We start from the raw sequence: 25,085 nt of genomic DNA, 5'->3' as shown, positions 1-25,085 counted from the left end.
GCCTTTGGGAAACTGACCAATCGCATTGCATGCATTCATGCAGAGAGAATTTTGGTGTTTTAATTGGAGTGTCGCAAGCTGATTGGGCGGTGAGATACACGCGCCACATGCAGCCAAGAAGGAAGCCACTTGTCAAACCGCACTAATGAAGAAGAAGGAGGGGTCGCGCCTATAAATAGAGGCTCGCGACTTCATTTGCTCATTTTTCTCCCTTTGCTCTCAAATTTCCCAAACACTAAAGTCTTGTTTTCTCTCAAAGTCGAGAGAGAGATCGAGAGAGAGATCGAGAGAGAGATCGAGAGAGAGATCAAGAGAGAAAGAGAGATCATTGACGCTTGTGTCAAGAAAAGATCGAAAGGAGAAGTCGCTTGCGTCGAGAGGGAGCCGATAAAAGACGGTGTTGTGTCGAAGCGATCGAAGAAAATCAAGAATAGACGCTGTTCGCGATCGAAGGAATCGAGAGGAGAAGCGGTTTGCGATCGGGAGAAAACCAAGAAGCGAGACGCACTTGTGATCGAAGAAAACCGAGAGCGAGTCGGCGGTTGCGGATCAAGAGCAAGATGCGGTTTACGGTTGAGTAAAGACGAGAGCGAGAAGCTGTTGGACGCGAAGAGGGGGGAGTTTGTCTGATCGAGTGGTGCGGTGAAGTCCGGTAATCATCGACGGTAAAGGGTGAGTTCTGTGGTTTTGTGTGCGGTGCTGCATGGATCTTTAGATCCTTGCGGTCACCATTTGCGTGTTGCATGTAGACTAGATTCATGGTAGAATCGGTTTAAATTGGATGCATGCGTAATATGGTAGGATTCATACTAGTGAAATGTTTAAATGCACATCTAACATGAATCACCATGCGAATGAATTTGGATGTATTTTAAGTAAGATGGACACTTAAAATTTGGTTAAGAGGATTGCATGCATGATTAAATTGGTGAAGTTCATTTGATTTATTATTGCATAAATTCGTGGGAGGTTAGCTTAAATGCTTAAACGAATTTTAAAGGATTTAATTGGTTAACTCAAATGAACTTGCATGCTTCATTGGACTAAGAGGATTTAAGAGGTTAAATCAAAATGGCCTTGCATGCGTAATTTTGGACTTAAGGATTTAAAGCGGTTAAATAAAACGGTTGCATGCGTATTAGGACTTGTTGCATTGATTTTGCTTAAGTTGATTAATTTGGTTGCATGCATGTAGAATAATCTTAAGTTTCTTGATTTGTTTTTCTTGCTCCTTGTTGATTATTGCATGTCGTAATTCTTGCTTGAGTTCATGCTTGTTTGCTTGATCTATCATTGCTTGAATTATTGTGTGTTTTATTTTAGCTTAGTCTCTTGAATCTGTTTCTCGAGTCTTAGCTAGAATAGTAGAGTCGATCTCTGTTCCAATTGCGGTTGTCACGCGTGAGTTCCCGACGACCACTCACGCGGGACACTGTCACGGCTAGCTAGCTACTAGCGTGACCTCTACATGACGATGTAGCATAATTGTGGGCTCATTGCTGGTGACCTTTGTGGTCTCGGCATGGGGGATGGTATGGAACGGAACAGATTATCGAGGGCCCTTAGGTGAAAAGAGTCTAGAGTATTTCAAGCGATCCTTGTAGTATTCTAGATGTCTTTGTGTGGTGGAAAGGTTAAGGAGTCTAGGGTATTTCAAGTGTTTCTTGTTTATTCTAGTCGTCCTTGCGAGTTGTGTGGAGTTAAGAGTCTAAAGTTTCTTTAGTCGTCTTTCTCTGTGAGTAGCGAGTCTAGATCGGTCGAGTCGAGTCGTAGTGATCTAACCTCTCTCGCTTGTGTGTGGTTTAATTTGCTTCCGCTATTGTTTCTGTTGCTTTGCTTTGATTACTTGCTTGCTTGCTTGTTTTATTTGCTTGCTGGGGTAGTCGGGTTGGGAAGTAGAATCCTGTTTAGGAGAAAGGGGTGCCCAGGCTCACTGAGTAATCTTAGATTACTCATGGTAATATTTTGTTTTGCAGGAAGCCTAAGTAAGTCTAGAGCTGGAGCAAACATTTGGGTACCGGATAGGGTTTTCTTGTGTTCTTTGTAAAATCTTATATTTTCATAAGTGATTTATGATAAATTATCCGACTATCTCTATATATTGCTTTAATGATTTATTTTAAATGTAATAAATTATTGAAGTAATATATTCGGTTTTCGGGAAAAGCATGGCAAGTTTGCAAATGGTACTCGGCCTTGTCCGGATCAACACAACGCACCAGGCCACAAGGGTTGCAACGCCTAAGTAGTCTCGGTTGCGGGTGGAATTATGCTAGGGAGGACCGGTCGGGAAGTCTGCAGCTTCCGTCCCTCGACTGGATCACCTTGGTGCAGTTCCCATCGTAGCGTCCCGTGGCTGTCCGATGGCCTGCGTGGTCATAGAACGGTTCGGGAGCGTTACAATTCCACCTACCAACTGCTAACCGGTTCAATCTTAGTTTCTCTTATTGTGTTTAGTGGGCTTAGCTGTTTTTAACTGGGCTTTCCCAATTAACTCTAAAGTTGAACTGCTTTTGTAATATTTTATTTTCTCTTCAATTTAAATAGAAAGCCTTTTTCACAAAAACTAGCTCCATTAACGAACTCTCATCACATTATATAATTTACATATCATATTTTAAAGGACACCATACGAAAATAGTATAGTATTTTAAAAAGAACCTTCGAATCTTTGGCCTTTAAGCAACCTTTGTCCGAAGCAATTCCTCTATTCTCCTCTCTCTTTTTTTTTTTTTTAATTTATTTATCAAATATATTAACTTTATTCTTTTCCTCTAACTTTCAATGCCTTTCTTATATAAGTGTAAAACAAATCAAAGTATAATAACTTTCAAAACATGTAGCATCGATTCATATCTATTGATGAGAGACATGTCGAGAACAAGAGTGCGAGCTGTGACCCATCAAGATCTTGTTCCGAACCCCAAAACCACCGATCTCAGAAGCAAAACCGGTATTTTCGTTGTGGTTTTGACCATAATCTTTGGCCTCTCCTGCTTTGTTCTTTGCCTATATGCCGAAGCCACAAGATCTCAGGTACCTTATTATGGATGTATATAATAAGATTATTCATATGTTTTGATCATATCTTCAAGATAAATCAGTAATCTATTTTAGGTTCATATATATATATATATATATGGATTACATGTAAAAGTAACAATAGGAAAAAAGTAACTCACAACCTCATGTGAATCATGTCGGTCCAAAATATGTTGTAAATGATTCCCAATTTGAATGTAGTCTATATGGGGAAGCAAAACGTGCGTGTACAACAGTAGCGGGAAAACACCATTGTTGTGTGGTGCAATTGCGTTCGTGGGACTAGCTGTTGCGATGGTAGGCTTGCACATGCACTTACTTATCGCAGTCACGGCATCGCCGCCACTACTTCTGGTTGAGTGGGATCCTGACTCTGTTCCTGCAAAGAGGCTCACGTTTCAAGCTGCCTTCTTTTTCGTCTCAACGTGGTAAGAAGACTTATTCAAATGCAACGATTAATGTCATGTTTGAAAATAACAACAAAAATCCTACCTATAAGCTCTGGATGATAAGCTGAAACATTGTGGAATAATATGTTTTACCGTTATTTGTCTCTATAAGGGTTTGCTTTGGTGTTGGAGAGGTTCTATTGTTGGTGGCACTTAGCGTGGAATCAGGACATCTAAAGAACTGGTCTAATCCAAAACCTAGTTGTCTAGTAATCCGGCAAGGATTGTTTTCAGCAGCTGGAGTGTTCTCCCTGCTAACTGTCTTTCTAGCCACGGGACTATACCTAACCGCTCTACAAGCACATAGAATCTCTAAAGATCTTGAAAATACACATAGAGATATTCTTGAGGCATCAATTCTTTATGCATCTCCTCCAAGATCACCCACAAATCGGATGGCTACAGTAGCTCGAGAAGGTCCTGCAACGGTTAGAGATGAGTCGACGTCTCTAGAATATCTTGTTTCTTTAAAGCAACTTGCATATATAGTGTAGTGTACAATATATAGTAGATAAGATATACTAGGTAACAATGTTACTTCAGCAGACAAAAAGATCAAAGACATTAATACTTACACATTCGATTAATGCATCAAGGCCAAATGTGTGCTAAATGTTTTTATCCTCGCTTCTCATAAATCCTAAGTTTCCCATAAACTCAAACCAGACCAAACGAAAATCAATGTAAAATCAGTTAGCAAACGTTACCATCTTCATGATTTAGTTCGGTTTGGTTCAGATTCAGTCTGATCCTCAGGCCTGTTTCTGACCATTGGATCGTTTTCCGCCTACTACCAACTTACTCGTAGTTGTGTTGTTGCGCGATAGCTCTGTTTTCACTGGACAGACAACTGATGGCGGACGAGTTCCAGGAGGAAAGGAACTTCAGAAGCTTCTGGCCAATCAGAGACTCCCGGAAGCGGATTAAAAGCAGCTGCGTAACCTCGAAGAGAACTCTCTGTGTTGTAGTAGTCATTTATATACTGCAAATGGTCACTGATCATCCTCCTGCATTCTGCTATCACGTGTGAACACGGGTATTTGCAAAGTTGCCATATCCCACACGTGCATACCCGGTTGCTGAAATGAACAACAAATCTCTTCTTTCCAACTTGCATCATTTCTGTGACCTGAAACCTCTCTCCGGTATGTTCTAATGGCAATACATCATGTGTTTGAGAAGCTACCTTGTATTCTTCAAGATTTGATATCACATGTTTAGCGTACTGGTCTATTCCGTTCGGTGAATCCGCGGGAAGACAATGTCGAGATTTGAAAAGCTCTGCCAGGTGATCAAAGATTAGGAAGATGCAGGTTGTCATTCGAAGATTGTTTATGAAACCATAAGTCTTAAAGATTGTGTTTGCAGTCATGATCCCGAATCTAATCCCACCATCATCGTAAGCCAGAGCCCATAGATGCAGAGGCATTTTTTCTAACCATTTTCGAGACTCTGGGTCCATCTTTTCGATTTTCTTCAAGTAGTATTCGAAACTTGATTTGTCCCTCGTGGATCCAGCCTTGTAAACTAACTCTGTCATGAGATTGTTATGGAGTCTCTGATTGGCCAGAAGCTTCTGAAGTTTCTCAGGTGTTGTGCCCATAGACACTCAGGTTCGTTAACAACTTCAACTATGTCAGGACTCAGACTTGTTATAAGACAAAGGCCTTCCCTTTGCGTTACTTTATCTCTGATGCACGTAAAGAACCAACGCCAGGTATCAGCCGACAAACTTTCTTGGGTAGCAGTCGCAAACGCAAGTGGAAAAAACCTGTTTTCTGCATCAAACCCCGCTGCAACCAACAGTTTCCCAGGGTAATTACCGCTCAAGTTTACTGTATCCACTATGATCAAAGGTCTGAAGTGAGGAAACCCTTCAATTGACTGTTGAAACGCCCAAAACACGGAACGAAAGGATGCATATTTGGGATCAGGATAAAGATCATATTGCCATTCCAAGACCATCTTGTTAGATGAGCTAAGGGCATCCATGAACTTGGGAAATCTGTTAAAACTATTGTCCAAATCTCGCAAGATTGCATTGAAAGCTTTCTTTTTAAAATATCGCATATTAGTACACGAGACTATGCAGCCAAATTCTTCTTTCACCCACATGTTTAGCTCTGCAACTGAGAGCGAGGGTTGACCCTTGATTAGACCTTTGAGCTCACCTGCCAGAAAATCTGAGCTCACATTTGCTGGCTTACAACTATGTGGACCTATATATTCTTTTATCTTAATGCCATTGTTGTTCGTTTTAGCAGCCTTGACAGTCCATACGCAGTAAGTCTTGCACTTATATTCAATGATACCTGAACGGTCACTTTCGTATTTAGTGTACATTCGTTGTCTTCGAATAGAGTACAGTTTCACTGCTTTCTCCAACTCATCTTTATCTCGAAAAACCATCCCAAGATGCAACTCACGTTCATCAAGCCATTCACTAGAGAAAATCATCTGCTCTGAGTCCTTTTCTATGAGGCTTATTGTTGGACCTGGATTTTTCATATTCGAATCCTTCTGTGCAGTCCCACTTTTACCACCATCTCCACAGTTACACTTACCGCCATCCATACTTTCTTCTTCTTCAATCCACCCGTTACTGTTACCCTCCTGAGGAGTTCTTAATGTTTTATCTCTCACACTCACATTTACTTCTGCTTCGATATCACCATCCTCTTGCCGAGAACGCTTCCGCGTCCCCTGATTCGCCAAGGAACTAGCAACAAGACCGACGATACCTTCATCAAGAACCGGTTTGACCTCTAAATACAACTCCACACTGTTAATAGAAGGATGATAACTTGGAACCTCAAGCATAGTCTCTAAACTACAACCATCCACGATAGGCAAACGCACATACTTCACCATAGACTTCTGAACAATGTAAGGATACCTACAAATCAATTCAATCTGAAACTTCCCCTTTTCAAATCCAGTAACTCGATGCAGATGATCCAACAATTTGGGTAAGTCAATGTTGCCTTCAACTCTAATAACTCTTGGAACTGATCCTTCATAGAATGGACCATCAGGACCATCTTTTATACAACCATTCCAATAACACAACACTGGTATCTTTCTTGTATTCATTAGTAGAGCACCACAAAAACCTTCTTAAAAAAAATAAGAGAAACAATAGTAAAGGTGAATACTTTCTAAGGAATCGAAAAACCCAAAACTGTATTCGTGAATTCAGAAACCCCAAAGCTCAATTTCATGAGATAATCATAATAACACGCCATGGTGGAAGAGCTATAAAGGTGAATGCTTTCTAAAGTAATCTAAAAACACAAAAACCACATAATAAGTGAATTCAGAAACCCCTAAAGCACAATTTCATGAGGCAATGTAAGACTGATAAAGGCGAATGCTTTCTGATAGAGAATGTGATTTTGATTAGATACTAGTCAGATAGACACAGGAGAACCCCAGAAAAAAAATTGAGACATTTTTTACTCTGCAATCTGGTCCGAAATTTCTTCTTTTTATCGTCGGTAACGAGTACAGTAGATAAACCTCGGTTTAGTTCGGTTTAGGTTCTGAGATTTATTAGAAAAATGAACGCTTTTGTTGTTTTAGTATGGGGTTTAAGTATACATAATTGTTTAATTACGGCTAATGAGAAAACCCTCCCGCTTCTTTAAATTGAAACTGTTGTCGCTTCTTCTTCGAATTCACCATTCTTGCCTTCTCCTCAATTCCAAATCTTTTCAGTTCTTGCGTTCTCTTCACTTTACAAATCCCTTTTTCAGGACAGATTTCTAGGGTTTCTCTCCAAGTTTGCGAAGAAGAGAGAGATAGCCATGTCGCTGCGACCGAGTGCGAAGACAGAGATCCGTCGAACCCGTTACAAGTTATCTGTTGATGCGGAAGAAGGAAGGAGAAGAAGAGAAGACTTTTTAGTCGAGATTCGTAAAAACAAACGCGAGGAAAGCTTAATGAAGCGACGCCGCGACGGTGTTAAAGATTTGTCTCCTGATCACGATGAACCCTTTCAGAGTTTGGTAAATCCCCCCCCCCCCCCCCCCCCCACCCGTCCGATCTCTGGTTTTGGATTAGTAAATTTTAGGTCTTTAATTTGATTTTGAGTTAATTTGATTCATGGTTGTGTAGTTGGAGGTTTCGGATATGATTGCTGGGGTTTTCTCGGATGATCCTTCGTTGCAGCTTGAATCCACGACTCGGTTCAGGAGGGTTCTATCATTAGGTAAAAGTCTTCAACTTTTTCTTGATCTCGATTTGAAAAGGTGCGACCTTTTTATCATTTACTCGAGTGGTTTCTCTTGTATATTGTTCAGAAAGAACTCCACCTATCGATAGCGTGATAAAATGTGGAGTTGTGCCACGTTTTGTTGAGTTTCTTAAGAAGGATGATTACCCTAGGATTCAGGTTTGAAGAGAAAAGTTTCCATCTTTTGATGATTTAGTGTTGTAATCTTTGGTTCTGAAATTTTTCATCTTTTTATAGTTTGAGGCGGCTTGGGCTTTAACAAATATTGCTTCTGGAACATCTGAGCATACCAAGGTCGTGATTGATCTTGGTGCTGTTCCACTCTTTGTTCAGCTTCTTGCTTCCCCTGATGATGATGTCCGCGAGCAGGTATAGTTAGTGCTTTTGTTAATATCAATGCTTATGATCTTGTGTATGAGTTCAAATTCTGAAATTTACACTTACTTATTTAGGCTTTATGGGGACTGGGTAATGTTGCTGGTGATTCAGTACATTGCCGTGACTTTGTTCTTAACTTTGGGGCATTGACTCCACTGTTGCATCAGCTGAATAAGAATGCTACCCTGCCCATACTTAGAGTTGCCACTTGGACTTTATCAAACTTCTTCCGTGGCAAGCCTTTGCCGCCCTTTGACCTGGTATTCTTACTTATCTCTCTCTATCTATAGGCTCTGTGCCCTCATTTTATATAAGTGAAACACTTGACTTATGAAACATGATTAACAGGTGAAACCTGCTCTCCCTGCTCTTGAACGACTTGTTCATTCGAATGATGAAGAAGTCTTGGTAGATGCTTGCTGGGCACTTTCGAATCTGTCTGATGGTTCAAATGAAAAAATCCAAGGCCTGATCGAGGCTGGTGTTGTCCCAAGACTAGTTGAACTTATCAAGTTAGTTGTTCTCCAGTAAAAATAACTTTAACCTGATGTTGCTACTTGCTACAGGTTCGGATTATGAAGGTTGACAATTTTTTCTTTTGCAGACACCTTTCTCCTTTTGTACTTATTCCTGCACTTCGTACCATTGGGAATATAGCTTCTGGAAATCATCAGCAGACCCAGGTATGTAATTCATATTCTATTTATGGAACCTTCAAGAAAACTTGTGTTGTCCTCCGTGTGAATGTAGTGTTTTTCAAAGCAATAGCACAGCTTATTTTTTTATCCTATATCTTGGATGATTATATTACTATAGTAATATTAATAGATAAAATCCAGAGCCTGGAGAACACTTCATTATATGTTGCTTGAGTACAATGTTGAGATCAGAATTTGTAACCAAAGTACAAAGTGGAAGAAGTCTTCGCTTGGGATCTGAAATAACTCTTTGAAATTATTTCTTCAGTGTGTGATCAAGTGTGGTGTTGTACCCGCTCTTGCGGACCTGATTCGTCAAAACCATACGAAAGGCATAATGAGGGAAGCTTGCTGGACGATTTCAAACATCACTGCAGGCATTGGAGACCAAATTCAGGTGAGAGAAGTTTGTGTTACTTTATCACTGCAGGCATTAGTTTTTGATTATTAAATACTGTGCAGTACTAGCCATTCTGTTTCTATCACTAATTATATTCTGTTTTGTCTTTCTTTTTAAACAGTCAGTTATTGATGCAAATTTGATTCCAAGGTTGGTCAGCCTGGCTCAAAAAGCTGAGTTTGACATAAAGAAAGAAGTTGTATGGGCACTTTCAAATGCCTCAGTGTGTGGTTCTCCTAATCAAATAAAGTACTTCCCTGTCTCCTCTATTTTACCACTTTTTCCATGCCTTATTGATCATCAATTCACAAAATCTCTATTGGTGTGATCCAGATACTTGGTGGAGCAGGGTTGCATAAAACCTTTATGTGACATCCTGGTGTGTCCAGATCTTAGAATCATCTCAGTGAGTCTAGATGGATTGGAAAAGATTTTGAACGCTGGAGAGGTTGAGAAGAAGAAGACAGGAGACGTGAATTCATATTGTCAAATGATTGAAGATGAGGAAGGGCTAGAAAAGATTGAGAACCTGCAGCACCATGACAACAATGAAATCTACGAGAAGGCAGTGAAGATTCTGGAAACATATTGGCTTGAAGAGGAAGGTGAAGGGTTAGTGGACATGCTGAAACCTCAAGGACAAGGTGATGATGTATTGCAGACTTCAAGTTCAAGTTCTCATCCGGGCTTCCAGTTTGAATTCTTCTCGTTAAGATGATGATCCCACACAATCTGATATTAGATTTGATGTAAAAAAAAAATAGCCTCTGACAGTGACAGTGAACAAACCGTATGCACATATGGTAGGTCAAACTGAAAGAGTGAGTCAAGTGTCAGTTTCTTGATGACATTAGGCTTTACCTGAGATAATAGAGTTGTTTCTTGTGATAAGTTTTGTTTGCTGCAGCATCTGGTGTTTTAGAGTATCCCTGATCACACACCACTCTCGCTTTCTCTCTGACACTCTTCTTTACTCTCTTCTCTGCATCTTTTCTCTAAAACCCTAACCAGATTGATTCTTACTTATGCTTGATCTCTGTTTACAAACCTTAGATTCCCCAATCGAGATTGATCCGACTCTAACCTATACGCCTAACTAATTGAAATTTGGATTTGATTAAACCGGAGTTAATCCCATAATTAAATCAAACCAAACCGGTATTTAATTACATTAATTGAAACTAAATGAAACCAAACCGTTTTCTCATTCCCATTCCCATTCCCATTCCCATTCATCTCTTTATATCGGCCCTTTGACCATTTTTGTTTGCATTCTTGCTCTCAATTGCAAAATTTCTCTACCTCTTTCACTTCTGAGTTGAGATTTCTAGGGTTTCTTTTCAAGTTTCGTGAATCGCTTGGAAGAGAGGTGGTCAAAGAAGAGAGAAAACCATGTCGCTGAACCCCAAAGGCAAGACCGAGGTTCGTCTAAACGTGTCTCACAAGTAATCAATCAATATCTGGTTTGGGTTTGGGTTTTTGATTGTATTGATTCGCGTAGGTGGACGAAGAGATGATTCAAGGTGTTTACTCAGATGATCCTTTAATACAATCTGAAAACGCTTCCAAGTTCAGAAAGATTCTATCACATGGTACAAAACTACTTCCTCTGTTCTTGATCTCGATCTGAGTGTTTCTTTAAGTTTCTTCTTCTTCTTATATATTCCAGAGGAAAACCCTCCTATTGGTAAGATAATAGAGTCTGGAGTTGTGCCTCGTTTCGTTGAGTTTCTTAAGAAGGACGATGACATCGAGCTTCAGGTTTGAAGAAAAAAGTTGCCCATCAATTTGATTTTTGTAATGATTTTGGTTATTTAGTTTGTCCACTAATTCTGATATTCTATGATCGTTAGTTGGATGCTGCTACCGTTCTAAGAATCATTTCTAAAGAGAACACCAAAGTGCTAATAGATCACGGTGCTATTCAAATCTTTTTCCATCTTCTTGCTACTGCTGCTGCTACTGATAGGCTTCGTCTCCTTCTTCTCCATATGGAGGTATTTTACTTCTTGAGATACAAATGCGAGATATGATTTGAAAGTTTTATGTTCTTTTACCATAATCTGCAGGCAACAAGGGCACTAGGTAATGTTGCTCATGCTTCAGTAGAATCCCGTGACTATGTTCTACGGTGTGGTGCATTGAGTCCTCTGTTGGCTCAGCTGCTTGAGAATACTGACATGTGGATGCTTAGAACCGCCGCTTTTACTTTGTCAGACTTCTGCTTTGGCCAGCCTCGGCCTCCCTTTCGCCAGGTCTTCTAGCTTCGATCTCTCTCTCTCTCTCTCTCTCTCTCTCTCTCTCTCTCTCTCTCTCTCTCCAGGCTTTTGTTTCCTCAGTTTTTTTGACATTAATAACACACATGGAAACATGATTAACAGATGGAACCTGCACTCTCTGCACTTCAGAGAGTTCTACACAGAAATGATGAACAATTCTTGTCAGCTGCTTGTTGGGCACTTTATTTTCTATCTCATGGTCCAAAAGAATATATCCAGAGTTTTATCGATGCTGGTCTTGTCCCAAGACTAGTTCAACTTCTCGGGTTAGTACTTGCTCCCAAAACAAAGATTTCAAGCCTTATATTAAGATAATAAAGGATGACAATTTTTTTTTCTTTTGCAGAAACGATTCTCCATCTGGGTTGATCGTGCATTAGGTACCATTATGTATCTAACTACTGGAGATAATCAGCAGACAAAAGTATGCTACCTTTAAAAGCACTTCCTGTTGAGTTATCGTAATGTATCTTGAATGATCAAATATATCACTATATATACCGGATACTAGTTGAGAGGATGCAGTGCTTGGCTGCTTGCATTTGTTATATATTGCGTGTGTACAATGTTACGATTGGATTTTGTAACCAAAAGGATCTGGATAGAGAAGTACCTCTTTGAACATTTTTTTTTTCTCAGGTTGTGATAGAGTGTGGTGTTTTACCTCTTCTTGCCAACCTGCTTACTCAAGACTATGCTATAAGATGCAAAAACATAAAGAGGGACGCTTGCTGGGCGATTTCAAACATCACTGCTGGCAGAGAACAAATTCAGGTGACAAGTCTTGGGATTGTGAATGTTGCAGATAACATAAAAACAAATTTACCCTTTTGTTGCTATCACTCACTAATTGTTTTCTATGTGTCTCTCTTTACCCTAATGACAGTCAGTTATTGATGCAAACCTGATTCCAAAGTTGGTCAATTTGGCTCAAAATGCTGAATTTGACATAAAGGAAAAAGCTGTAACGGCAATTTCGCATGCAGCCTTAGGTGGTTCTGATGATCAAATCAGGTACGTCCATGTTTTCTTTCACTTTTTAACATGCTCTTATTATTGATCATCACAAGTCACAGTTTCTATTGATGTGTTTCAGATACTTGGTGGAGCAGGGTTGCATAAAGCCTTTATGTGATCTCCTGGTATGTCCAGAAACAGTAGTCATCTTTAAGTGTCTGTATGGACTGGAGAACATTTTGAGGGCCGGAGAGGCAGAGAGGAACCTAGGAGGCGTGAACTAATACTCTCAGCAGATTGAAGATGCGGAAGGGCTAAGAAAGATTAAGAACCTGAAACATCAAGGAAACAATGTGATCTATATTAAGGCTATGCAGATTCTGATGACATACTGGGCAGAAGAGGATGATGAGCAGACACAACAACCTCCAAGGTGATGATCTCTGTCTCTCAGTTGTGAGAGAACCAAGTTCCAGTTCTTTCTAGCGGATTCAACTTCAGTTACACCAAAAACAAAAACAAAAAACTTTCAACCTGTCGAAAATATCTTTATCTACCTCAAAGAGTGAGTCAATTTCTTTGGTGGACTAATCTTTGGCTCCATTGTTACTTTATACCATACCGTTATATAGCAATATCCTCTAGGGTTTAATTCCGAATCATTTTTTTTTTTTTTTTTGGCATACGTCTCAAAACGTAAACGCTAATAATCAAATTCTGATCCTTTTCTTGATCACTTTGTTTTCAAATCATGAAAATAAGAGCTGCAGAAATGATCGAACAGAACAAAATTAGTGCTAGTAATAAGAAGACTTGTGCTGATGATTGTCGTACAAGCAAAACCCACCATTGGAAGACCTCATGAACCCTGATTTGGGGAATTCGTCTGATCGTTAAACCAATACGCCTAACAAATTGAAATCTGGGTTTCGGTAAACTTGGATGATTATATTACTATAGCAATATTAATAGATAGAATCCAGAGCCTGGAGAACACTTCATTATATGTTGCTTGAGTATAGTGTTGAGATCAGAATTTGTAACCAAAGTACAAAGTGGAAGAAGTCTTTGTTTGTGTTGTACCCGTTCTTACTTCTTGCCGACCTGCTTCGTCAAAACAATACGAAAGGCATAATGAGGGAAGCTTGCTGGACGATTTCAAACATCACTGCAGGCACTGGAGACCAAATTCAGGTGAGAGAAGTTGGATTTTTTTAACATTTCAAACATTTTTAGATTTTTTAGATATATTGAATTATTAAAAATATAATTTTTTAAAAATTGGATTAACTGTAAAAATGTTTATACAATGATAAGATAAAAAATGCATAAATAAAATAAATATAGAGAAATCTCAAATTTAAGATGACTTATAAATATTTACATTTAAATCGGATAGACTTAAATACTTAATTGTATAAATAACCTAGCTAAACCTAATGTATGTTCTGTTTATTTTCTTTACCTTTTGTGGGAAATATATTGATATAGTTTGAATTTGTGGTGTATTTTTTGTAGTTTATACAAATTTAATCACATATTTGTTATATAGTTTTTTTTTTATGGTTAAAATTTTATTATTAAGCATAATAAATACATTGGTTTAGCATTTTTAAACTTAAACTGCAATCTCAAAAACAAACCTTCCAAAAACTTAATTCCAGATAAAGAAAAACAAAAGCAACTATGCCGTGAATATGAGCTCATATATTCAATTCGATATCAAACTGCAGTTTAGTTCATAAAATTACTCAGTAATAGATCTTAAGCAAACACCTTTGACCTAAATCCTATAGTTCCATACCAATTTGGACAATGCTCACAAGCTAGAATTTGTTTACATTATAAAGCTGCCGACTTTATTCATAATCTTCAATCATCTAATAAAGAAATACTCTGAAAGTGTCAAATTTCCCTTCTACCCTCGAATCAGCGCGAATACCAAATTCGTAACGAGATTCAGTCGGGACAAATCAAAACTTTTCTTCTATCCAAAATGACGAACACAAAGGTAAATCAGAAAAAAAAAAACTTACAAAAAAAGTTTTAGATTCAGAGATATATGGCGGGACATTTTATTTTCCACATGATCTAGAGTCTTGGCTTTTGCTTAACTCATGGAATTTGAATCGAAAACATGAAAAGAGGCAGCTGCTAGAAGGAGAATTATTTTATTTAGGTTTATTATGTCTTTTTCTTTTAATTATTTGAGAAGATAGACAAACTTAAAAAATATACGGTTTTGTTTTTTAGTTGGGTTGTGGGTTGGGCTGGACATGTATGTTTTATATGTTTTAATTAAAAGAGCAGGCTTGTAAACCAAAAATATGAGAGAGACATACACATGACTATTGCTAATTCAATTTCTATTGGTAGTATATGATGATTTGTATTAATTATTATATTTTGATTGGTTAACTTGATGTGTCACCAAAAGTTAAAGCTGAATTGTCAAACACTTCTACTTTTATTTTATTGATTAAATCAAACCAAACCAAACCGGTATTTAATTACATTAATTGAAACTTAATCAAACCAAACCGGTTTCTCATACCGATCATTAAAAGAGAGGTGGTCAAAGAAAGAGAGATTTCTAGGGTTTCTCTTCAAGTTTTGTGTATCGCTTAGAAGAGAGGTCAAAGAAGAGAGAAAGCCATGTCGCTGATTCTGAACCCCAAAGCCAAGAAAGAGGTTCGTCTAAACGTTCGTATCACAAGTGATCAAATCAATCTCTGGTTTGGGTTTTGATTGTTAATTCCTGTAGGTGGACAAAGAGATGATTGATGGTGTTCTGTCAGATGATCCTTCAATGCAGTCTGAATACGCTTTCAAGTTCAGAAAGTTTCTTGAACATGGTACAAAATCTGTTTACTTTTTCTTGATCTCCATATCTGAATGGTTCTTTAAGTTTCTTCTTCTTCTTCTTATATATTCCCAGAGGAAAACCCTCCAATTGATAAGATAATAGAGTTTGGAGTTGTGCCTCGTTTCGTTGAGTTTTTTTAAGAAGGAAGATGACATCGAGCTTCAGGTTTGAAGGAAAAAGTTGCCCATCATTAATTGATTTTTGTAATGATTTTGGTTATTTAATTTATCCACTAGTTCTGATATTCGATGATCGTTAGTTGGATGCTGCTACCGTTCTAAGAATCATTTCTGAAGAGAACACCAAAGTGCTAATAGATCACGGTGCTATTCAAATCTTTTTCCACCTTCTTGCTACTGCTGCTGCTACTGATAGGCTTCGTCTCCTTCTTCTCCATATGGAGGTATTTTACTTCTTGTAGATACAAATGCATGCGAGAGATATGAGTTGAAATTTTTATGTTATTTTACCATAATCTGCAGGCTACAATGGCACTAGGTAATGTTGCTTGTGCTTCAGTAGAATCCCGTTACTATGTTCTACTATGTCAGCCTTCTGCTCTGTCCACCCTCCGCCTCCCTTTCGCCAGGTATTCTAGCTACTCTCTCTCTCTCTCTCTCTCTCTCTCTCTCTCTCCCTCTCTCTCTCTCTCTCTCTCCCTCTCTCTCTCTCTCTCTCTCTCTCTCTCTCTCTCCAGGACTTTGTTTCCTCAGTTTATATACATTAATAACACACATGGAAACATGATTAACAGATGGAACCTGCACTCTCTGCACTTCAGAGAGTTCTTCACAGAAATGATGAACAATTCCTGCACTTTATTTTCTATCTCATAGTCCAAAAGAATATATCCAGAGTTTTATCGATGCTGGTCTGTTCAACTTCTCGGGTTAATACTTACTCCCAAAACAAAGATTTCAAGCCTTATGTTTAGGTAATAAAGGCTGACCATTTTTTTTCCTTTTGCAGAAACGCTTCTCCATCTGTGATTCATCATGCATTAGGTACCATTATGTATCTAACTACTGGAGATAATCAGCAGACAAAAGTATGTTACCTTTAAAAGCACTTCTTGTTGAGTTATCGTAATGTATCTTGAATGATCAAATATATTACTATATATACCGGATATCACTCTATCACTGATATGCTTGCATTTGTTACGATTGGATATTGTAACCAAAAGGCTCTGGATAGAGAAGTACCTCTTTGAACATTTTTTTCTTTCTCAGGTTGTGATAGAGTGTGGTGTTTTACCTCTTCTTGCCAACCTGCTTACTCAAGACTATGCTATAAGATTCAAAAACATAAATAGGGACGCTTGCTGGGCGATTTCAAACATCACTGCTGGCAGAGAACAAATTCAGGTGACAAGTCTTGGGATTGTGAATGTTGCAGATAACATAAAAACAAATTTACCCTTTTGTTGCTATCACTCACTAATTGTTTTCTATGTGTCTCTCTTTACCCTAATGACAGTCAGTTATTGATGCAAACCTGATTCCAAAGTTGGTCAATTTGGCTCAAAATGCTGAATTTGACATAAAGGAAAAAGCTGTAAGGGCAATTTCACATGCAGCCTTAGGTGGTTCTGATGATCAAATCAAGTACGTCCATGTCTTCTTTCACTTCTTAACATGCTCTTATTGTTGATCATTACAAGTCACAGTTTCTATTGATGTGTTTCAGATACTTGGTGGAGCAGGGTTGCATAAAGCCTTTATGTGATTTCCTGGTATGTCCAGAAACAGCAGTCATTTTTAAGTGTCTGTATGGACTGGAAAACATTTTGATGGCCGGAGAAGCAGAGAGGAACATAGGAGGCGTGAACTATTACTCTCAGCAGATTGAAGATGCGGAAGGGCTAGAAAATATTAAGAACCTGAAACATCACGGAAGCAATGTGATCAACATTAAGGCTATGCAGATTCTGGAGACATACTGGGCAGAAGATGATGATGAGCAGACACAACAAACTCCGAAGTGATGATCTCTGGTCTCTCAGTTGTGAGAGAACCAAGTTACAAATCTTTCTAGCGGATTTAACTTCAGTTGAAATGTATAATTAGAAATGTATACCAAAAACAAAAACAAAAAACTTTCAAACTGTTGGAAAATCTGTATCTACTTATGAGTTCCCGACACAATATTGGAATGGAACCAAAAACTCAAGAGTGAGTCAAGTTCTTTGGTGGAAATCTTTGGCTCCATTGTTTCTTTATACCGTACCGTTATTTAGCAATAGGATTTAAATCCTAACCAATTTTTTTCTTTTTGTTTTTTTGTTGGCACTATCCTATGGTGTTTTCTCAGATGATCATTCAATGTCTACATACGCTACCATGTTCAGAGATTTTCTGAAACATGGTACAAAAACTTCCTCCTCTGTTTAAGCTGTGGTGCATTGAGTCCACTGTTGGCTCAGCTGCATGAGAATACTCGAATGCCCATGCTTAAAATCGCCACTCCCACTTTGTCAAACTTCTGCTCTGGCCAGCCTCGGCCTCCCATCGCCAGGTCTTACAGCTTCTCTCTCTCTCTCTCTCTCTCGAGGGTTTGTTTCTCAGTTTGTGTACATATATATTAACACACATGGAAACATGATTAACAGATGGAACCTGCACTCTCTGCACTTCAGAGAGTTCTTCATAGAAATGATGAAGAACTTTTATTCTTGGCACTTTTATTCTCTATCTGATGGTTGAAAAGAAAATATCCAGAGTTTTATCGACGCTGCTGGTCTTGTCCCAACACTAGTTCAACTTCTCGGGTTAGTAATCTTACTCCTCCAAAACAAAAATTTTAAGCCTTCGCTACATGTTTTGATAATGAAGGCTGACCATTTTGTTTCGTTTGTAGATACGGTGCTCCATGTATGACTAATCCGGCATTAGGTACCATTATGAATCTAACTAACGGAGACAATCAGCAGACCGAAGTATGTACTCTTATACTCAATATATGTTTCCTTTTAAAACACATTTTTTCGTTGAGTTATCATAATGTCTCTTAAATGATTAAATATATCACTATATATACTGATAAATTTAGAGGATACAGTGCTTGCATTGTTATATATGGCTTGTGTACAATGTTACGATTAGATTTTGTAACCAAACTACAAAATGCCTAGGCTCTGGATAAACCTCTTTGAACTTATTTTTCTCAGGTTGTGATAGAGAGTGTGGTGTTTTACCTGCTCTTGCCAACCTGCTTATTCTAAATTATGTTCTAATATGGAAAGACATAAAGAAGGACACTTGCAGGACGATATCAAACATCACTGCAGGCACTGAAGAACATATTCAGGTGACAATTTGTTTATTTAAGAATGTTGCAGATAACATAAAAAGCAAATTTACCCCTTCTGTAGCTATAAATAATTGTTTTCTATCTCTGTCTTTCTTTACCCCTAATGTATTAACAGTCAGTTATTGATGAAAATTTGATCCAAACATTGGTCAATATGGCTCAAAATGCTGAATTTGACATAAAGGAAGAAGTCGTATGGGAATTTCAAATGCAACTTCAGGTTGTTCTCATGATCAAATAAAGTACGTATCCCTATGATCTTCTCTCTTTTTTCACTTTTTAACATGCTTATTGATCATCAAGTCAGAGTGTCCGATCCATTGGTGTGATTCAGATACTTGGTGGAGCAGGGTTGCATCAGACCTTTATGTGATCTCCTGGTATGTCCAGATCCAGTGATCATCTCAGTATGTCTGGATGAATTGGAAATCATTTTGAAGGCCGGAGAGGCAGAGAGGAACATAGGAGACGTGAACTATCACTCTGTGCTGATTGAAGATGAGAAAGGGCTAGAAAAGATTCAGAACCTGCAACACCACGAAAGCAATGAGATGAGAAAGGGCTAAAAAAGATTCAGAACCTGCAACATCTTTGATGGATGGTCAAAACTCCAAGAGTTAGTCAAGTACTTGGTGTAAGCTTTGGCTCCATTGTTCAAGTTTCTTGGAGTCTGCTTTGAGTTGTTATCTGTGCTATAAACCAAAGCAGAAACTTTGCTGATCAAAGAACAATGTTAACGTATTTTTATTAATATTGTCACTTCTGACTAGGAGATTGACAAATTCAACATTACACACAACACAAGCTCACTATCTCATTTGGAACCATGCAGAATAAATAGTATATGGTCTGAATCCTATACATTTCTACTTAGGGATATAATAACCAAATGCATCTGATCTAATATTGACAAACAAACATTTTTATATATACCATAAATATATCAAGCTTCCATTATCTACAAGTTTAAAAGCTTATAATTTGTATCTCTATATACTAAATTAGAAAGAGAAAATGGATATCCAGCATCAATGCAAATGTAAGATTTGATTTACAAACTTTTAAATTTTGTTAAATGCCATATACTGACTCGTACTGATTGTGCTAATACTAGTAGCAAACCCCCTTTTTGGCCTGGTGGTAGACGACTCTTTGTTAAACCCTAATTTCACTTCCCAATAAGGGTTCTGATCTCAGCTTAATTAATTGAAATTTGGGTTTGATAAAACCGGCATTGAACCCAAAACCAAATTTGAATCGATTTAATTGGAGTTAAACCAGATTTAAATCCCAATTCAATCAAACCAAACCGGTTTTCTGATAACGATCATTAGAAAACCGTCTTTTTTTTTTCTTGTTCGCTTCTTTGAATTCATCTGTTGATTTTATTCTTTTTCCGCTCCTTCACCATTTTTGTTTGTCAATTGCAAAATTTCTCTGCCTCTTTCACATTTCAGTTGAGTTTTCTTTAAGTTTCGTAAACTGTTTTTGGAGAGGTCGAAGAAGGGAGAGAGAGAAAGCCACGTCGCTAGTAGAACCCCCAAGCTTTGTCGTCTCTTAAACGATCCCACACGATGTTCTCAGAATCACAGAGTTTGCTCGAGGGGCTTTTCTCAGCTGTTCCTTCAAGACAGTTTAAATCCGCTGCCAAGATCAACACGATTCTAGCAAAGAGTAATACTTACCTCTGTTTACTTTTCTTGGAAAGATTCGTCCTTTAATCATCAAACTCGAATGTCGTTTCTTTAAGTTTTTGTGCTCTTCTTATCATATCTCTGTCCCAGGTTTTTCAGAAATAGGGCCTCTTGATACCGAACAGCTGATACGATCTGGAGTTATACCTCGTTTGGTTCACTTTCTTGGCGTGAAAGATTTCCCTGAGCTTCATGTTAGAAGAAATTACAAAACCCTAATCAAATTGTTCTTTTTTACGATCTCAGTGTACTCTTTGATTCCGATATTTTTCAACGATCTTTTAATAGTATGAGGCAGCTTGCGGTCTAACAAGCATTGCTGCTTTTTTTTTTTTTTTTTTTTTTTTTTTTGTCAACAAGCATTGCTGCTTATAGACCGGATCTGTTAGTTGCTCACAATGCTGTTCCAATCTTAGTCGAGCTTATTATTGCTTCAAATAGAGATTATGTCCGCGAGCAGGTAAGCATTGTACTTCTTTTTTTTTTTTTGGTTAGATATGATTGCTTTTGTCACAGATATGTATTTTTAACATTTGTCTTTGCAGGCTATATGGGCGTTGTGTAATGTTGCTGGTCATCCAAGACACCGTGACTATGTTCTTTACTGTGGGGCTTTGTTGCCGCTGTTGCATCTGCTGTCCAAGGATACTACTAACTTGTCGATGCTCAGATTTGCTACTCTGACTTTGTGTCACTTGTGTCGTGGCATGCCTCCGCCTACCTTCGACCAGGTCTTCTTACCTCTCTCTCTCTCTCTCTGTTTCTTCTGTTTGTATACGCCCAATACTCTTTAAGATCTGAATGCATTGATTAACAGGTGAAACATGCACTTGAACTACATCTTCATTCAAATAATGAAAGAGTCTTGGGAAATGTTTGCTCGGGCATTCAGTATGTGTGCGATGGTTCAGAAGATGGAATCCAGAGTGTGAACGATGCTGGTTTTGTCCCAAAACTAGTTGAATGATACGATTGTACAATGCCACGTCAAGAGGACTCAAGTTGGTTGTTGATGACGTGGACAAAAAGAGAGGAAAGACTCTGATTGTGGAGGAGGGTGGCCGTTACGGGATCAGCTTAAAAGAGCTGTGAAGCTCTTCTTCTTCATGATGCTGAATGTTGAATATTGTGAAGATTGGTCAAGCGATGTGCTTGTGGTTGGAGAGGTGAGCTAGAGATGTGCTAGTATCTCTCTTATGGTGTGTTGGGAGCTGAGCTAGTGATGTGCTAGTCTCTCTCTGTTCTTATCAGTTAGTTTTAATTGTGTGTTCGTGTAATCAGAGCTTACGGTATCGTAAATCTAACAATGGTGCGATGAAACTGTGATCGGAGCATCAACGCGATGAAGACGGTGGAGTTTGTGATCAATGACGATGATGGTTGTATGGATACGCCTATGTTCACCGGAACAGATCCGTTGCTGTGGATCTCAAAAGTGGAGAGGCTTTTCAATCGTGGCTGTTTCTCAGATGATGCGAAGCTTGATCTAGTCTTCTTGTTTTTAGACGGAGTTGCGTTGACATGGTTTATGCAGGAGATTAATAAAGAGAAATTTATGGAATGGACTGTCTTTAAGCATAGGTTGTTGGCTCGATTTGATCCGGTGAAGAGTTGTTCTTCATCCGCGAGAGATTCGTCCTGTGTTCCTGAATTGGTTGCAACAGAATCGTCGATTCACGATGCAGAATCCCTTGGTGCAACTGCAAACATTTCATTTAGTGAAACTGATTCGATTTTAGAGCTTGAAGCGGAGGCAATGGAATCAAACAAGGAGACTGATGTTGTTGCAAATCCTAAGGTCTCGATTTCACAATTGGAACCTAGCCTTAGCGTTAGGATTTGCAGTGAGTCATTGGATATTAGGAAGGATGTACCATCTGTGTTGTTGGCAGAAGATCGATCACAATCAACATGTGTCATTGTTAACAACATTGCACACCAACTGTTCGATGCAAAGTTTTTGAGTATCAGACGTGAGAAACGTTTGATGAAACAGAGCAAATTTTCAAAGACATGGAAATTTAAGTTCAAAAACATGGCTATGTCGACCAATATATCACAAATGGATCATAACATTGGTTTAGTGAGGAAGAAGAAAAGATTTCAGAACCTGAGAATGAACAAGCAAGCTCACATGTCAAGGGTGATGTCTAAAATGAGGATGTTGCATGATCCAAGAGGCATGAAGCAGCTTCTACATGGGGATAAGAAGCTCATGTTCTTGTGTCAAGTGGAATCAGGGGAAGCGACAACACTCACACTCAAGGAAGCTGTGTCTGAGTTGATTTTTCAAGGATTCAAGGTCTTGACAGCGTATCCAAAGGTGTATGGAAAGCTGCAGTTACAAAATAGACTAGCAATGGATATTCCAGAGTATGCAGTTAGCTTAACAAGGGTTCATGCAGTCAACACAATTTTTCAAGACCGAGATGCAACACTCATGACATGGTTTATCCATGGTGATGCACAGTTTCAAGTGTATCACAAGTGGAGAAGTAAACCACTTCTATTTTGGAGCTTGATCTGCATTCAGTTTGTTCATAAGACAAAGCCTGCAACTTCTCTAATTTCCAGAATTCACAGAGAAAGTGTGAATTTTCATATTGGTGATCCATGGTCTGATTGTGATCTTGTGGTTTTGATTGCTAGCAAAGGAGTGGCAGCGACTATAGGACATTCGCTATATATCATGACCTACTACTCTGCATATCAAGTGTGGGATGTAATGCTCCAATTAGGTTTCAGGGTACATCAACTACTAAAGAGACCAAAATTGTCTATATCCTGGAAATATAAACTCAAGCTTATGGTGATTTGGTTGGAGGATATCTCAGTTTTTCATCACAGTTTGGGCATGGGAAACAAGGTTGTGATTGGATTGTATACAAGACAGAAGGTCCAAGTACGGGGTCATTTATGGCTGACCACAAATGCAGATTTATTGCTTTATCTCTCAGCAAATCTGATACAAGTTTCACTACTACAACTACATCATACTCAGTGTGGACTGATATGTCGAATGGTCAATTGGTTGATTGAGTGTGAGCTGCAAGGTAAGACAGCGCCATCCTTTGGTTTTGGTTCTGGCTTTGATATTCTACAGAGCGAGCTTGATGAAGACTCACGTGCAGCCACTTCCATTTTCTTGCACAATATTAAGAAACAGAAGTTTCTTAAAACCTGGACATTCAGTTACAAATACAAGATGAAAGAGAGTGGTGCAATGGAGTATACAAGGGGTGAAAAGCCAGAGTGGGACAAGATAGTGAATCTAATCACAGAAACTCTATTACGTCAACAATTGTACATGTTGCAGAAGGTTTCTATACAAGCGTCATCTTCTATATGGCACCACTGGAGACGCAAGACTGTCACAGTTGTTTCAAGCTCACAAGGACCGGCGTTTGTATCTTGTCACTGCAATTTTCTCTCTTCAAGCTTGAGGACAAGCTTGTCTCAATGGGGGGAGTATTGATACGATTGTACAATGCCACGTCAAGAGGACTCAAGTTGGTTGCTGATGACGTGGACAAGAAGAGAGGAAAGACTCTGATTGTGGAGGAGGGTGGCCGTTACGGGATCAGCTTAAAAGAGCTGTGAAGCTCTTCTTCTTCATTATGCTGAATGTTGAATATTGTGAAGATTGGTCAAGCGATGTGCTTGTGGTTGGAGAGGTGAGCTAGAGATGTGCTAGTATCTCTCTTATGGTGTGTTGGGAGCTGAGCTAGTGATGTGCTAGTCTCTCTCTGTTCTTATCAGTTAGTTTTAATTGTGTGTTCGTGTAATCAGAGCTTACGGTATCGTAAATCTAACATTGAACTTCTCCGGTTAGTACTTGTCATGATTAACCCTTTTGTGACATGTTTGGATACTCAAGGCTGACAATTTTTTTGTTTCTTTTGCAGACATCCTTCCCCAGCATCTGTGCTTACTCCTGTACTGCATACCATTGGCACTATAGTTAACAAATGTGATCACCAGATCCAAGTATGTAATTCATATTCCATTTATTTTGTCCAATCTTGTGGAGTTATCGTTTATCGAAAGCGTATTATTTTCATGATGTCTCTAGAATGTTTATGTAACTACACCACTGTTAGTAGAGAGGACTCAGTGCTTGCTTTGTTAATGTTATGATTAGATTTTGTCGTCCTTTTCTTGTCACTTTTTGTAGTTTTCTTTTGCTTATTGATCAATCAATTTACAAATCTCCATTGGTGTGATTCAGATACTTGGTGGAGCAGGGTTGCAGAAAACCTTTATGTGATCTCCTGTTACATCCAGATCCATTGACCATCTCAGCGTGTCTGAATGGATTGGAAAATATTTTGAAGGTTGGAGAGGCAGAGATGAACATAGGAGACGTGAACAATTACACTCTACAGATTGAATACGCGGAAGGTCTAGAAAATCTTGAGAACCTGCAACGCCACGAAAACAACGAGATCTACGAGAAGGCTTTGAAGATTCTGGAGATATACCGGGGTGTATAGGATAATGAGAAGACACAACAGCCTCCAAGGTGATGGTTCTCGGCGACATTTTGGTCTCTCTAGTACATAACTGGTTCCGTCAATTGAAAGTAGTAACAGAGTCGATAGAAGAGCTTTGGCTCCATTTGTAAAGGTTTCATGGAATATATTGATTGGCTTCAAGAAATCTGTAATCAACTACTTATTGAAACAAACAAAACAACTTAGCTTTCTATGTGATCACATAAGATTTTTTTTTTTAAACGGTAGAACCATATAAGAGAGAGTGAGGTTAATAATTAAA

General features: G+C 38.6%; 4 protein-coding genes and 4 pseudogenes across 7 annotated transcripts; 7 read left to right on the top strand and 1 right to left on the bottom strand.

The window, feature by feature from the left end:
- The first annotated feature begins 2,786 nt into the window (after positions 1-2,786).
- Positions 2,787-4,112, top strand: LOC104760916 (uncharacterized). The gene is made up of 3 exons (XM_087500207.1): positions 2,787-3,036; positions 3,244-3,470; positions 3,604-4,112. Exons 1-3 carry the CDS (start codon positions 2,863-2,865, stop codon positions 3,983-3,985), a joined length of 783 nt encoding a protein of 260 aa, XP_087356333.1. The 5' UTR covers positions 2,787-2,862; the 3' UTR covers positions 3,986-4,112.
- LOC147922842 (uncharacterized) lies at positions 4,105-6,947 on the bottom strand (annotated as a pseudogene). The gene has a single exon (XR_015589435.1). The product of XR_015589435.1 is annotated as an uncharacterized LOC147922842 (transcript).
- Positions 6,948-7,074: 127 nt separating this feature from the next.
- On the top strand, positions 7,075-9,450 carry LOC104760914 (importin subunit alpha-5-like; annotated as a pseudogene). Its single transcript, XR_015589436.1, has 9 exons — positions 7,075-7,498; positions 7,608-7,701; positions 7,793-7,884; positions 7,963-8,094; positions 8,178-8,363; positions 8,452-8,615; positions 8,708-8,786; positions 9,070-9,198; positions 9,323-9,450. The product of XR_015589436.1 is annotated as an importin subunit alpha-5-like (transcript).
- Positions 9,451-10,714: 1,264 nt separating this feature from the next.
- On the top strand, positions 10,715-12,874 carry LOC104763287 (importin subunit alpha-1-like; annotated as a pseudogene).
- Positions 12,875-15,030: 2,156 nt separating this feature from the next.
- LOC104760915 (importin subunit alpha-1-like) lies at positions 15,031-17,501 on the top strand. 2 transcript variants are annotated; one of them, XM_087497435.1, is made up of 10 exons: positions 15,031-15,128; positions 15,202-15,292; positions 15,376-15,468; positions 15,563-15,706; positions 15,786-15,892; positions 16,058-16,192; positions 16,273-16,351; positions 16,536-16,670; positions 16,783-16,910; positions 16,993-17,501. In XM_087497435.1, the coding sequence occupies exons 7-10, from the start codon at positions 16,316-16,318 to the stop codon at positions 17,288-17,290; spliced, it is 597 nt and encodes a 198-aa protein (XP_087353561.1). In that variant the 5' UTR covers positions 15,031-15,128; positions 15,202-15,292; positions 15,376-15,468; positions 15,563-15,706; positions 15,786-15,892; positions 16,058-16,192; positions 16,273-16,315; the 3' UTR covers positions 17,291-17,501. The 2 variants fall into 2 exon arrangements, with proteins under 2 accessions (XP_087353561.1, XP_019095897.2); XM_019240352.2 differs by having other exon boundaries at positions 15,042-15,128; positions 15,376-15,706.
- Positions 17,290-25,045, top strand: LOC104763286 (importin subunit alpha-1b-like; annotated as a pseudogene).
- On the top strand, positions 20,190-21,635 carry LOC147922841 (importin subunit alpha-8-like). Its single transcript, XM_087499665.1, has 8 exons — positions 20,190-20,289; positions 20,400-20,503; positions 20,598-20,635; positions 20,682-20,769; positions 20,855-21,040; positions 21,127-21,267; positions 21,386-21,475; positions 21,591-21,635. The coding sequence occupies exons 1-8, from the start codon at positions 20,190-20,192 to the stop codon at positions 21,633-21,635; spliced, it is 792 nt and encodes a 263-aa protein (XP_087355791.1).
- LOC147922840 (uncharacterized) lies at positions 21,324-24,288 on the top strand. The gene is made up of 3 exons (XM_087497433.1): positions 21,324-21,475; positions 21,591-24,136; positions 24,215-24,288. The coding sequence occupies exon 2, from the start codon at positions 21,652-21,654 to the stop codon at positions 23,782-23,784; it is 2,133 nt and encodes a 710-aa protein (XP_087353559.1). The 5' UTR covers positions 21,324-21,475; positions 21,591-21,651; the 3' UTR covers positions 23,785-24,136; positions 24,215-24,288.
- Positions 25,046-25,085: the final 40 nt, after the last annotated feature.

Source organism: Camelina sativa, chromosome 18 (genome assembly GCF_030686135.1).
Source record: "Camelina sativa cultivar CO46 ecotype springtype chromosome 18, ASM3068613v1".
NCBI lineage: Eukaryota > Viridiplantae > Streptophyta > Magnoliopsida > Brassicales > Brassicaceae > Camelina > Camelina sativa.
The sequence above is the reverse complement of the archived record's forward strand: the minus strand, read 5'-3'. Positions and strand labels throughout refer to the sequence as shown.

Bases quoted from the DNA above. Each gene is read 5' to 3' on its own strand.
- LOC104760916 (XM_087500207.1), top strand. From the start codon at position 2,863: ATGAGAGACATGTCGAGAACAAGAGTGCGAGCTGTGACCCATCAAGAT. The intron at 3,037-3,243 runs GTACCTTATTAT...ATTTGAATGTAG, and splicing joins CCGAAGCCACAAGATCTCAG to TCTATATGGGGAAGCAAAAC. The intron at 3,471-3,603 runs GTAAGAAGACTT...TGTCTCTATAAG, and splicing joins TTCTTTTTCGTCTCAACGTG to GGTTTGCTTTGGTGTTGGAG.
- LOC104760915 (XM_087497435.1), top strand. From the start codon at position 16,316: ATGTATCTAACTACTGGAGATAATCAGCAGACAAAA. The intron at 16,352-16,535 runs GTATGTTACCTT...TTTCTTTCTCAG, and splicing joins GAGATAATCAGCAGACAAAA to GTTGTGATAGAGTGTGGTGT. The intron at 16,671-16,782 runs GTGACAAGTCTT...CCCTAATGACAG, and splicing joins CTGGCAGAGAACAAATTCAG to TCAGTTATTGATGCAAACCT.
- LOC147922841 (XM_087499665.1), top strand. From the start codon at position 20,190: ATGTTCTCAGAATCACAGAGTTTGCTCGAGGGGCTTTTCTCAGCTGTT. The intron at 20,636-20,681 runs TTTTTTTTTTTT...CATTGCTGCTTA, and splicing joins CTAACAAGCATTGCTGCTTT to TAGACCGGATCTGTTAGTTG. The intron at 21,476-21,590 runs GTGAGCTAGAGA...TCGTGTAATCAG, and splicing joins ATGTGCTTGTGGTTGGAGAG to AGCTTACGGTATCGTAAATC.
- LOC147922840 (XM_087497433.1), top strand. From the start codon at position 21,652: ATGAAGACGGTGGAGTTTGTGATCAATGACGATGATGGTTGTATGGAT.